This window comes from Apteryx rowi, unplaced genomic scaffold (genome assembly GCF_003343035.1).
Source record: "Apteryx rowi isolate R43461 unplaced genomic scaffold, aptRow1 scaffold_72, whole genome shotgun sequence".
NCBI lineage: Eukaryota > Metazoa > Chordata > Aves > Apterygiformes > Apterygidae > Apteryx > Apteryx rowi.
In genome coordinates, this window is record NW_020451005.1 from 2,204,286 (window position 1) to 2,218,668 (window position 14,383).

The 14,383-nt window shown below is 41.2% G+C and overlaps 1 protein-coding gene across 7 annotated transcripts in view; it reads right to left on the reverse strand.

The window, feature by feature from the left end:
* The window catches only part of MMAA (metabolism of cobalamin associated A), a 29,442-nt gene that overhangs the window by 1,678 nt on the left and 13,381 nt on the right, over window positions 1-14,383 (reverse strand). For 5 of the 7 annotated variants that reach the window (XM_026087496.1, XM_026087495.1, XM_026087503.1 and 2 more), the window contains 2 exons: window positions 1,731-1,912; window positions 1,203-1,278 (listed from right to left, as the gene is read on the reverse strand). In XM_026087496.1, the coding sequence (XP_025943281.1) occupies window positions 1,203-1,278; window positions 1,731-1,912 (258 nt within the window). Of the gene's footprint in view, window positions 1-326; window positions 489-1,202; window positions 1,279-1,617; window positions 1,913-14,383 lie in introns of those variants that run through there. The other 2 variants (XR_003256992.1, XR_003256993.1) reach the window with 2 other exon arrangements.

Below are 14,383 nucleotides of genomic sequence, written 5' to 3' on the forward strand. Positions count from 1 at the left end.
CTGTGCTATATATTTTCTAAGAGCTAATAAAGCTCCTAACCAGAGGGCTGCCAACCACTGCTGCGGTCTGTGGAATTGCATTAAGCCACCTGTCACCCTCTCATCACAGCTGCGCTCAAGCAGTCTGCAAGGGCAGTTGCATGGTCTTTTCCTTTGAAGTTTAGAAACTGCCAGATAAGCAAAGACTTCCAAAAGCAATGGCTAATCTTGGATGTGGGGAGGCCAAGGCCCAAGTGCCCAGCATAAGCCCCTGGAAAAGGCACTGGAGTGGGTTTTGTGCCTTGAGTTCACGCCCCTGAAAGACGGGTGTTTTCAAGGTGGCTCACCTTCAACAACTAAATCCATTACTTGCTTTTAAAAAGCTTGTCCTCAGTCACCACTTGGGCCCAAAATCCTGATGGGAAGGTTGAGGAAGCAAACAGCTGCCAGGTTCGCCAGGAGAGCATGTCAGTTGGAGTACAGCGCTTGTGGCATAAAGCCAGTCAGGACTGCTCAGAAATCACAAATGTTTTGACAAATTTAGGCTGAGTTAATAGGTTACGTTTGAAACAAAGACCAGACTTTACTTGGCTTGTGGTCTTGCTGTATAGCTCTTGGGAAAATGACACTACGTGTACTAGGCTGCCATCCAGTTGCTGGATACCAGGCAACACATCAGAAATGCAGCTGTTGTGCTGCATGTGCACAACAGCTGTCTTTCTTTAAGACCCCTGGATGTGGATATATTTACATGCATGACTCTCAAGAGTACCCACCACTCAAAAAAAAGGCTGCCTGATAATATACGGCAGGAACAGAGAGGTAGCAAGGAGGGAAACCAATTGGAAATGTTTGTTTTATTAAATTTAAAAAAAACCCTGTGCAATGGAAGAGCAGGAAGTGATAATCTGGCTTGGCAAGAGCATTTCTTTGCAGCCTTGTGCATCTGTGCGAAGGCTTAGCAGCCTACTTTAAGTCATTAAGGGGCAGGGGATGGGCCTTTCCATACTAGGAGATTTTGTAATAATTGCTCAGTTTCCCTCCCCCCCTCAAATGCATTTAAAATAAAACATATGGCACAACTCTAAAAAGAAAACAGTTTTCAAATTTAGGATAGCATTACTGAAAAAGACTTTTTGATTTTCTGTATTAGCCTCTGTTGTATGCATGTATTTCTGTTCTGCTCTACTTAACTTTTTAAACCTCTAATTTCTATCACATACCTTCTTTTCCAGTTCTTCTCAGCCAGTGTTTCATTGGAATGGCAAATTTTGGACTGTTACTTTTCTGAGAAGGTGTCTGTTTAAATAAAGAATAGAAAAATGTTTTCTATCACTGAGCTCCTAAAAACCTCATGCCAACACTCTCAGTATGGGCTAATGTGACCCAAACCAAAAACAGGCCTCACTTGCTGGCTGGTCAATAAATATCAAAGGCTTTCCTGATTCTTTACCTATTAAGACAGAAATGGTCATTGACAGGCTAGACGGAGGAATTTGCTTTGTAACAGATTTAACAGGAAGCCAGCTGGGAGAGTCAAAGATGTAACTAACATGATCACGCAAAGATCACTCATAGGACTTTAGAACCTATTTATGAATGAATATATGAACCTATATTATGAATGAATACAAGCACCTTTTCCCCTGCTTGCTCTCACCATCTCTGTCACATCACAGTTATCGCAAATAAGCGCATAAGCCTGATCTAGATCCTGCTCAGGAGTGGCCTGCCGTTATCAGCTGCCCAACCTGCGGCAGATGCGCTGCCAGGCCATGAGGAGCGCTGAGGAACTGGTGCTGCCGAGAGGGCTGAGCTCCGGACCAGAGCCGAGCACTGTGCTGCCGCGGCGCCCCAGCCAGCCCAGCATGCGCACAGTGCAGTGTGGTGCTACAGATGCAGCCCGCACTGGGATGCTGAGGGCAACTGCCACCTGAGGAGACAGAAAAAAGTCATTTGGTTCCCTTGTAGGAATAAATGCTCTAAAACTGTATGAGTACTTTAATGCAGAATTTCTTGCTAGGACCAGCAAATAAATTATTAGAAACTATACACGCCATGTTTATCTTGTATTGCAGGGCTTAATGTTTTCCTGACATTTAGTCACTCTAGTACACAGCATACATTGCATTACATTACAGTTAGAAGCAGTAGCTGTTTCAGGGGGGGAAAAAAAAAATCACAGCATGTTTTTTCCTAAAATTGAGAAAAAAAATTTAAATGGCATGGGCATGTAAGTAAAGATAAGTAATTGCAGGGCTGCTCGCTCCATCCGCATGATACTGAAATAATACTATGCATATGCTGAGGCCTATCAGTCATGCCAGTGACACTTTTTAAATGTAACCAGATAGCTCCATTCTCTTGTGTTACCAGTGATGTCTGTTTGCACTCCAAATATTTAGTAAGCAAGCTTTAAGACTTCATGTTTTTATAGCTAGCTACCCATTTTTAATGGGATTGCACACCTAAAACTTAATGGAAAAAAATCTAAATGTTAATGTGATTTAAAAATATGCACTGTATCTTTTAAGTTGACATTTCTATTAAAAATAAATAAAATCCAGTTATATGGTGATACAGTGTCAAGATTTCATTGCCACCAGTCAAGGTTCATTCTTATTCAAAGTGACTGATTTCTCTAAGATRAACCAGAAAGAACAGTCTTCCAGCCACTCAAACCAGGAAAATATAATTAAGGGTGTACAAGCCCATTGCTTCCCCAAATTCAGACATGTTGGGATATCATATTTTATGGATAAATGCATTTTGTGATAAACACATTGTTACTTTCCTGTGGCCAGTCTATTAAAGCTAATAATTTCATAATAAAATTTAAATCACATCCAATTATTACAGAAACACAATGTCAAGTATATTATAACAGGTTATTACATGCATGCAACATGCATACCCACAAGTTGGCTCAAGCACCTTCTTTAAAACAACAGCGGCAACGCTGCCCAGTCACAGCGAGCCCACCAGGGCGCACGTGGCCGGCAGGAGCCAGGCCCGCGGCAGCCCGGGCTCAGCGCAGTCCTCGCCCCTTGCACGACACAGTGCCCCGGGAAACCACAGCCCTGGCTTTTTTTTTTTTTTTTTTTTTTTAAACCCATTTTTAGCTTCAGCAGTGAGTTCCAGAATTCACATGTAAACCCACTATGTGAGAAAGTGCTTTGTTTGCTGCAAGCCTGCAACCCAGTAATTTCCTAAGTTGTCCCCTCACTACTTGTGTTACAAAAATAGCTCCCAATTTGCCTTCCCCAAGCTATTTTATAGCTGCCTGCCAAAGGCCCTCCAGCTGGACAGCCCCAGTCTGTTTACTGTCACCACGAACAGAGCCCATTTCATACTTGTGATCATCCCCGCCACCCTYCTCTGGACCTTTTGCATTTACATGAAAAGTTCATTCTGCACACGGTTTTCTTTCATATGAGGCAAAAGGGTTTACCCTGCTACATCAGCCCATTCATTCCTCAGTTCCAGTATCCCACTCTCACTACTAACAACTAACACTTCAGAAGAAAGCAGGGAAAGAAAATATCCAGTAATTAGAATTGCTCAAAGGTTTTTCCAGTGAACTGCTGTTTTAGAAACAAACACAGGAATTTCCTGTTGAGCAGAATTTGTGGTTCCTGATGAGCACTACAGCCACGTTCTGACCAACAGCCTTTGAATCCAGTTCACAAAACCCTTCACACAGAGAGGTTTTCCTTAGGACTTGTCAGAAACTGGATCTTTTTCATCAGCATCTCATAATGGGCATATGAATTTTCAATTTTGTCACCCTAACAGCCAGTTCTTCAACTTTCAATAATTGCTGTCAGCATCACAAGTYACATACTGTCCTGTCATTAGTTTTTTGCCACCTACTCGCTAGTTTCTCAAGATCCAGACTCCTATTTGGTAGCAGAGAGTTCAAGAACCCTCCACCTTCAGAGATGCAAAACAAAATGGGTAGTATTTTTTTTATAGTTCAGAAAAGACATTTTCTGTGGGATATTTTTTAGCATCCTGGGCTAGACTGACAAAGGAATTGAGACATTTAGCTTCTGCTSTTAATGACCAAATGCAAATAAAGTAGATCACCGAAACCCTTCACCAGCAGCCACGCAGACTTTGGGCCTCTGCAGTCTCTAGTGTGTGTGTTCCCTAGCTGCCAAAAGCTTGCAGGTTTCAAAGCTTACCCTTGACACTGCCCAGCCACCAGGGGCTACCTCCTGCCCAAGTCATCTGCCAGCTCATCACTGGGCAAAAGCTCAAAGAACTCCCTTAGTTCTGCAGCTCACTCGAGAAACCTCAAAAAGAAAGGCTATTTACCTCAAACTCCTTGTCGATCTGCTGTCTATACATATATTGACATTGAATTTACTGTGCAAACACTGAAAGCCAGCAGACCTCTACCTCAACAGTACTCACAAAGAAGTGCACATACTCTGCCTCCTTTTGCTCCATTCTGGCAGAGGGTGGCCAAAATACCACAACAACTTGCAGAGTCATAACAAACTCTAAACAATTATCCTGCTTCTACAGTGAGACTGCAAAGTCCCGTAAATCTTCTCCTCACAGAGATCTTCACATCATGGTTGATACAAAAGAACACCTGCAACACTTGATATTGTATGGGGAAAATACACCAGTTAATGCTGTTAATCAGGTGAAACCCGAACTCTTACCCCATCACAAGGAAGCATTCAACCTGAATTCTGATGGTGATCTTGTCTCCCACACGATAACCAGGACRGCCAACGAAGAAAGCTGCCTTCAGGGACAGACCCGCTTCTGCCCATTCAAAGGTGTTTGAAAGCTCGCACAGCTGGAAGGTGCGTGAACGCAGAAGCCTCCCAGGTGCAGGCAGGGCTGGGGCAGCTGCCAAGCGCTCCGAAGCTGCAGGGAAGGAAGCAGGGGGCAATCTGGGACACTGGGCAGAGATAACCCAGGAGAAGACGGCAGCCTCTGCCCACCAGACAGCACCTCCCCTCTGTCCAGCCATACTGGTATATCCCACGTAGCTTCTCTTGCTGATAATCAAGGTTTATCTGGCTATGGACGATCAAGCCTGCACTAGACCCCATGTGGGCTTCAGGTCATTAAAGAGACGTGCTGAGGCTCAGGTGATAACGCCCAAGATTGGCAGCAAAACTCTCCRAGGACAGAGAGGCAGGAGTTCGAGGCTCTGACCAAAGCGCTCAATATGGCTGTGCCCTGACCTATCCTGCAGGTTATTCTGGACAGGAGAGGAGTCAGAAGACAGAAGATTAATGCAAACGTAGCTAGGAAATGGAGAATGCATCTGCCATGGTTCACAGTTTGGCCCTGAAGCAAAAGGACTGGTTTTTCTTAATTTATAAGGCACAGAAGTCAACCCTGAGGTACGCCCCGTCTAAAATATGGTTCTTTGTATATCATCCCATGCTTCCTGTTTATGATCAAACAGGATGGCATAATTTAAACCCATGTCCTGGGAAGGGGAACCGTAGCCAGCCCTACCAGCTGCTCAGGACACCTGGTTACRGTGGTCTACCCTCTTCCTTGTACAAATCATGTCAGAAGATGAACACCTTATTCAAGTAATTATCCTTCTTCATCTCCTGACAACACATCTTATTTTGTCTGTGCTGCCACTATATCATATGTCCCCTCAACTATACAGGATTTCCTTTACTCAGAATATGAAATAATAAAAACATCATATTAAAAACTACACTGCAGTGATTTTTTTTTTTTTTTTTTTTTACATTTCAATAGCAATATTTTCTTCTTTTCAGGAAGAACTTGCAGACAACTCAAGTCAGAAGCCAAACCAAAACAAACAAGTCTTTCTGAGAAAAAGGTGCTCTTTCTACAGACTTCTTTACGTACTCCAGAGTTGTAGTCTCCAGCTTCTGGGAGAGGCAAGCTGACAAGTTATAGAGGAAGTCTGATTTTTAGATTTTATACACATCTATAAATAAAGACTTCATAAAGTGACACCAGCCACTCAGATGCCTGACAGAAGCTCTACATCTATTGAAGGGAAACAGTCAGCAGTTTGGGCAAGGGACTAGTGAGGATCCTTTTCTAGCTCCAGCCGAAAAACACATTTTCCCTTATCACATCTAACACTGGTGAAGAGGGCCACATCCGTCAGGTGCCTCTTAGTGCCAGGATTACTTCTTGCCTCTCTTGCTAGAGTGAGGTCTGTCAGCATTTGCCAAATGAGTCAGAAGACAGTGACGCAAAGGTACTGTCAGGAAGGAAACGGAAGAGAGGAGCTTTGCAAAAGTGGAATTTTGCTCTGAATTATTAAAAGCAGCATGAATTACACACCAGCTCAAAGCAGCTTCCCATCTAAGGACAGAAGTTAGGGGAACGGGAACAACAGGCAGTGCAATCCACTGCCAGGAAGATGGCAGAAATACATCTTTATGCAAATCCAAAGATAGGAGGAGAAGGAAAGCTTGAAGGATAGTTTTAGCAAGTCCACACCACATAAGCAGAAGATACCTAGAAAAAACAAAGGTATCCCAATGGATTTGACTCTTTGGGGGCTCCAGAACCAAGATTTCCAGCCTAATAGTGATGCTTTGCCCTACTTAGCCGCAAACAGGCCTCTTCTAAAAAGTTATGCCTTTAAAGTTATTGACACAACAGTTGTGAGCCTTGATCTTGCCTCCTCTCTATCTCCTCTCTCCCAGCTGCAAAACCTTTCACATCCTCAGTAGTTTTGTCCCACCACAAAGCAGTTAAAAAAAAAAAAAAACTGATTGAAAACAAGCCAGAAATATAGAACATAGAAGGAAATGAGACCTGAAGCAATCGATTCAGGGCTCTTAGCATTTTCTTTAGCACATTTCCACTGGGTCTGAGTAGCTCAATGCGCTTCCGAAGGAACACAGAGCAGTTTGACATACCTAGCGGGGSGAAAAAGATGGTAACACGTGGTTGTTCTTTTTACCTTGGCTGTAAATCCGAGTACAACACACAGTGCACTGCATCAACTCCAAACAAGTGCAGGCAGATATACAGCATGTAGGTTGCCCTGACCAAGCCACAGAGCAGCAGAGAGAAAAAAAAATAAGGCTCTCTAGCAAGATGGAAAAATACACAGGTCTGTTGCAAACAGGAGCCCAATTTTAAGGAGGTCTGAATTCTCCTAATTCCAGAAAAAGTCCACTATTACCTTGACAAAGTAAGTCTATTCTGCAGGTTCCAAAACACCCTATAGCAGATGCATATTGCAACTGGTAATGAGTGTTTTTAAGGAGCAGCATGGTGCAAGAAGGCTATTCACTGTGATTAAAAAACAATTTTCAAACCAGTTCAGATTGGGTCTTTGATACGGATAACCACGCTACCTTTAACTTGGTGGTTTTTAGGGAGAGAGAAAAATTCTGAGGAAGTACGACTCTGCCACCCCAAAAAATGCAAGAATGTAAACTTTACGGGAGGAGATCTAGTCGCCGATGTCCTGACAGCCTTGCTATAGCCTCAGCAGATCCGGTAATGGATCACAAAATCTATGGGCTGTTTCATGTCATGTTTTATATTAAAATACTGAGTGTTACGACAGGTTTGCAGGAGGAAAGCTGAGGATTGACAGCAATCCCCTAGTTCTTGGAAAGGATTCATACCAAGAGAACCACTAAGCCGTTTGATACCAGCAAACACAAACCACACAGACCTGGAAACCTCTCTTGTTGCCAAAGAGACTCCAGTTTAGCACTGCCCAAACTGTGAAACCAGGAAGCATGAACTATGACATTCAGTAAAGAAATCATTTGTCTCCTCTTGTAGGATGTTTTTACTCAGGTCTCTCTGGAGTTCCACCGTGAGGAAGGCAGATGTACTCAACGCTCAAATTATGKAACCATCAGCATTTGCGATGAATCATTTGAAATCTATCACAAGAGATTTTTTTTTTCCTCTGGCTGAAAGTACACTGTTTTTCCTAAGTGGGACTGGTTGACCATTTCTGTCTGACTTGATCACCATGAAGAATGAGAGTAGGATGACTGATCAAGTACCAAAATATCACTCAAAAATACTGACTAACTTTTACAGCTCAATCTTTGACAAGTTATTTGATCAGCTTCAGTGGTTTAAACTGAATTGTGGTTTAAAAATAAGCACCCTCAAAAATTCTGAATCCCTACAAAAATAGTTAAGCAGGTGCAAAAATACTTAAAATATAAAAAATTCAATACAAGCAACAAACCAGATAAAGGCAGGGACCATCTACATTGCTTTTCCAAAGCAGTAACTATTATGACCATTACCCTGGGAATTACACAGAGCAGGTTCTCCAGTGTTTTGACCTCCGGTAGGTTATGTTCACAAGCCAGTGACCATAAGAGCCAAGCTGGCATTCCCAGTGCCCACAACAGTACAGCCAATTACTTCAACCAATGAGCATTAAAAAGCAAATGCAGCACAAAAAGCCCCTATTGCTTTATTAATTCAAATACATATATCTGCAGATATTACTGTACAGATGAGAGCAGAGCATCCCATCCCCTTTACTTGCCGCTTCTCCATGCTCTACACGCTCTAGTTTCTTAACTTTACTTACACATTTTGTTTACATAATATTCTATCTTCATTCTTCTCTCAGTCTTTTTTTTTTACTATGTTTGCCTGTTTTGAAACACTTCACCCTAACTCAGGCCAAAACAGGGCTGAGTAAATTGATTTGATGCTTTGTGAACATCCCTCCTCCCACCATCATTCACACTACAGTATTTCAGACTTGGCTAAGATAAAATACCATTTTGTTCTTCTGTCAATAGTAGATGCATAGATTTAGCAGAAAAAAAAAAAAAAACAGCAAAAAACCCCCAAAACCTCAAGCTTCATACTTACCGCTCAGTGCCTATTTTGGATTTGCTAAATTACCTGGCAGTTCAAATAATTTATTTAGAGAGAAAACACGAAACAGAAACCTTCAGTAAGCACACTGTTGAAGCCAATAAGTAAAAATGCTGATTACCACTTCAAAGTTCAAAGGAGATTTACAGAATTTTATAAATGCCAGAGTAAAAATATCTACAGGATCAAGCAGCACCTACCAGATGCCCCAGCCCTGGGGACATTTGAAGAATGGAGTCTAGCAGGGAACAAACCTCCATGAAAATCCCTTCACAAGCACTCAGCTCCCTCTGCCCTGCCTCRCTGTGTGGCGATGAGGTTTGCCTTTCCTCCCTGGACAGCCGAAGGACCATCACCAAATCTGGCACCTCCTTAGGCACCCCAATACACACTTGTACCTCAGCTCCTACGCTGTGCAGTCGTGCTCACACTGGCTCCCTCTCACACAACACAGAGAAAATGTTGTCACCAAAATCCTCTGTTGCCAGCCACTTAGCCTGAAAGGAGGCAATGCATATCCTTCTCCAAAGGCCCACTGTTCCCTCCTGTTTCTTCCCACACAGACAAACCTCTGCTCAATGGCTTCAAAGTGACAGAGAAAAGTGCCTGCGCTGCTGCTCCCTCACCTGCAGGCATGTACTTCCCACAGTGGAGGAGTTATACTGATCTGAAAGATGAGCCTTTCAGAGCAGTTCAGCATGATATTAATGGGGAAGACATTTACACATAATTTTTGAATGTGCCTATTTACTTTAAATAAGGTTGTTTTAGAAGATCCAAAACAAAAATACGTATCAAGAGTAGACAAAACTAACTGTGGAAGTGATACTACCCCAGAACAAGGCAGTGTTGCCATTTTTGCAGGGTTGCTAATTATGGATCATTAAGGACATTATACAGTGACCTATTAATACAGCTGGAGTCCTTTGTTGCACTATTATCAATAACGAATGGGAACTTTTTGTACTATTTTGGGAAATGACCTTTTTACATAGCATTGTAGTGTGGCAAGAGCCAGGAACCTCCCCAGCTGTAATTCCAGCTCCACCATTGACTTACTGTGTGGTGAGGGAAAGTCACTTTAACCTCTCAGTGGCTGTTCCTTTTTCTATAAAGTTGTAGTGATACTTGCCTACTCTCAACACTGTGAAGTGCTTTACTGAGTTCAAATATTTGAACAAGCTTTGAGGGTGAAAAGTGCTAGATCAATGTGAAACATTGCTACAGCTGCTTAAGGGTTTTAACCCAGAGGAAATTCAGCTGCAGCTGGAAAAACATATTGAGCAGAGCTACAGGATTCCCTTTGCACAGGTGAGAATTTATAGCCACTATGTTTAGGCTACAAGTCATACCTAGTAACATTTAACTTATCAGTGATTTTAGCTACAGAGCTGCTCAACACGCAAAGACTCAATACTTGTTCCCAGCTATATGCCAGCAGAATTTGCGGTAATGTTAACTTGACTCACATAATGGTAAAGGATACACCTAAAATAACAGCATGCAGAGACCATAGGATGAAAGTTACTGGGACAAGCAGAACACACAGTGGATACTCAATTTATGTAGCCTGGAATATTTCAAAGTTAAAAAAAAAAAAAAAGTTACCTTATAGGAAGTTACAAAGATTAAAAAAATACAGCAGAGACTGTAAAAACACTAGCTCTTTTTCTCTCTTTCTCAAAATAAATAAAAGTCATGACTAAATGAAGTCATTCTGAAAACATGAAATTATTTGATTTGCTTTGGTGGAATACTCCTAGGTTTAACCCTCTCATATTGTGGGAAAAGATGGGAAATAATCTCATCTACTCCCAAATTATAGAAATCTGCATAAGYACATAATAAAGCTATATGAAGGCTATACATCTAACTTAAAAAAAGAAAAAGAAAAAGAAAAGCACTTAGCTACTTAGCACTTTTCCAATCTGCAGAGATAAAGTTATCTTCAACATCTCACTTTTCCCTTGCCTCATTATGAAAGAAAAAGCCGGATACTGATACTGTATTGAAGAGTTATCTAATAACTTCCTTTCACAAATTCACAGCCAGCTTCCAAACAAAACCTACCTCATGGCTTGAGATCCGTCCCACTGAAAAAAATACCCATTTCAATTTATTTATAATTAACGGCACAACTCGAATCCCCAAATCTGCACCCCCTATCCAGCAGTTCTTTAGAAATAAAGTGAGTTCTGCAGTGTGGAAGATTTAACCTGAAAGCCACAATAGTACACCCATAATTATGTCAGGAAGTTACCAGGGTGAATACTATTTTTCTGTCGCAATGATCCTCAAAAGCCCTTAATAAACTCTTCAGTCACTATATAAAAATATCATGTTTTACAGATAGATAGACAACATATTAGACATAGAGCTTAAGCATGACAGGGTTCAAGTTTTATAGGCATTAAATTATAGCATATAATTAGCATATTGACAGGCAAGTGAAAAGTTAACAGGACTGAAGTTTGTCAACTGATATGCAGAAGAACTAATAGCACAAGAGCTGACTGTGCAAAGCTGTTGAACAGAGGACTTAACAGGACTAAAGTCGTCTACCAGCCGATATGCGCAAGGACTGATATGCGCAAGGCTGTGGAATGATTAACAAGACTGCAGAAGTGAAGTCTGCCACCTGGAACCTGCACGGACCCCCGCGGAGGGAAGAAGCAATACGGAGGTGCTGTGGTCTTGCCTCGCTAGCGGGGTCCTCCCGAGCAGACAAACAGACAGTCCTGTGACTGTGAAACTCGCAAAAAGTCAGCAAAAGCAGTGTTTGCCCAGAGCCCCAGCTGTATAAAAAGAGACTTGGCAGCTAGGAGAGTTTGAGCAGGGACGGGAACGTGACCTGAYCATCCTCTCCRGCTGGACCGTGAGTATTCCCCCCCTCCCCTTTTCCTGGGACGCTGGGTGAAGGTAACTCCTCGAGGTTGAGAGCCCTCTCACTAGGAGAGTGAACAAGAAAGCTTTCAAGTAGGGATAAGCAGTGCTTCCAATTAATAACGCAGTAATCGACGGTTTCAGGTTATCCTTTCTAAATTAGTAACTGATGGTTTTGTGTTATCCTTTCTAAATTAGTAATCGCATTATTTTAATGGATGTTACTAATCCAAGAACTTGTGTGAGGAAATAAACATCTTTTTTATTTTACTACATTACTGTCTCAGTTGTTGCTATTGAAACTTCATAGCATGACAGCGTGACACATATATATATTGAAATCTAGGTTTGAATATATTATTTAATATTTAAAATGTCTCTACTGACAGATTGCATTTAACAGTCTTAATTAACAGTGCCCAGAGATAGTTTATCCATGTTCTCAAGATTGAACTAAGGTGAAATTTTAGACCTGGGCTATGGATCCACAGATATGTAGAAAACAAGGGACAGGAATAGGCACTACATAGCATGCAGCTAGATATAACACTTAGGAAAGAAAACAGGACATTTCCACYACTAGGCAGAAAGCTTTGACTTCTGTGGGACACCTTTAYATAGGCTCTGATGATCACTTTTGCTTCTACGTCTTATTCATACAGCATTTGGGAATCAACTTTCTTTTACCTGACACCTTCAGGAAAAAATGTTTAAATTTCAGCAGCAGTCCAAGATTAGTGGGTCAAGAAACCAGAGAGCTGCTAAGGAAGCCTTCTACTGTTTTATTAAAGCATACTTTCAGATGGGACAAACACATCCCTAATGTCTAACTCTGTAGAGCAGCTACCACCTCACATGCTGAACAGAGTCACGAGGGGCTGACCTTGCTATACAGCACCATCTAAGGGCTCGCTATATATATTGCAACTGAGACATAAAAGCTGCAGTTGTTCCCAGCTAGCTTTCAAATATCATGTCACATTACGTGCCCTTTCCGCAGTCTCATCATAAGAAAACTAAGCAGTTTTGTTTTCTCTGTAAATCACTGTCATTGCTTCATTAATGGGAAGCTAGAAAACAAAAGTACTGCAAAGTTGTCTGAGAAGTAATTTTCAGAATAAAAAGATTTACCTTTGTCATTTGTAGCAATTTGTTTATCTCTGTTGCAACTTCTTGGTATGCAAAGAAGGCAGTTTACCATAAACACTCTAGATTAAAAGCCATAACATGTTCTCTTCTCCTGTGTTTAGATTTATAAAACCAAAAAACAAGAGAAGCTTTTATTCTATGCAGCTTGGGCAAGATTTTAAATCTGCATTTGAGCTTCCCACCGCAATCTTATTTTTCTTCACAAGTTTGGGTTGATTTTATGATGCAGTCTATAAGAGAAAACACCACACTAATCTGAGGAGCCACTTAGTACAGTCTTAATCTCAGGCAGGATCCRATAAAGAAACAAAATTATGAAACCAAACACTATCCAAACTGTCCCACAGAAATGTCTTTGTACTTTAGATGCTCACCAAGGATGCATGTTCAAAATGTTAGATGAGAAATATCCAGACTAGATTCACTTACAGGATTTGTGCATGTCTCCAAAGCAATATTTTAAGATGAAAGTGTTGGCCATGGACTAAACAAGTTTATTTTAACTTATTCTAGTTTCCCTGTGAAATTTTCTGTCTCATTGTATATCAAATTTCCTATCTCAAAAGTGGAAAACTGACCCATTAATGGGACAAAACTCAAATGGCCTGTATTCTAGGACCCCTATTCAGTCACAGTTGGGCACATGCCATCCCTTGCCATCCTTTACTGATGGCAAGGTATGGAGAAATGGCAGCATTTCTAATATGAGCAAAAGCACAGCAAGGAATAGGCTGGGCTTGAAATGTGTGTGTGGAGCAGTACTTAAAACTAAACCAAAAGCCATGGGCATCCTGCAAGAGATGAACCTGGGACCTTCCTGTTCAACATGTAATAAATCAAAAGAACTGATTATCTTGGTATGGAAATAAAACATTTAGTGGCTTTCAGTTGTGCTAGTACTGTGCAGCAGGCATAGTCTGCCCAGTTGTTGCACGTGTGGAGATGACAACGCTAAGGAATCTCACAGTAAAGATGTTTTTCCGCATATAAGAAAACACCGTATTCTAATGGATATCTAAAAGGAAAGGTGAAAGATAACAATATTTTAATTACCTTAAGTTTGAAACATATATTTTCAAATCTACTTAGTTTCTGTTGCCATTGCTCACAGAAAAAAATAAGGGTCAGGTATTGTGCATCACAGTGTTTTTAAATATCAAAAAAAAAAGTGTTTTACTGAAACTGAGCGTTTGTAAAAGCTTATTGAGCTGTTGTCCACTACAACCAGACAAATCACATTCACAGCTCAAAAAATTATCATTTTGGTGAACAAAATCTGCTCTGTCCAGCAAGCAAGGGCATAGAAAATCATTTTTCTTAGTCTCAGGTACCACCCAGCATTTCTACTTAGACTATTCTTTGTTAATATTTGTGCAATTTCAACAAAAACAGATTTTTATCATACAAATATTTGCAGAGTTGTTCGTATTATAGTTCGGTGTTCATTTCACTTGGTTGAGTTCTGGTAGACACCATACTTGCCATGCTTTTGACATGACATATAGGATAGAAACCAGCTTCTTGT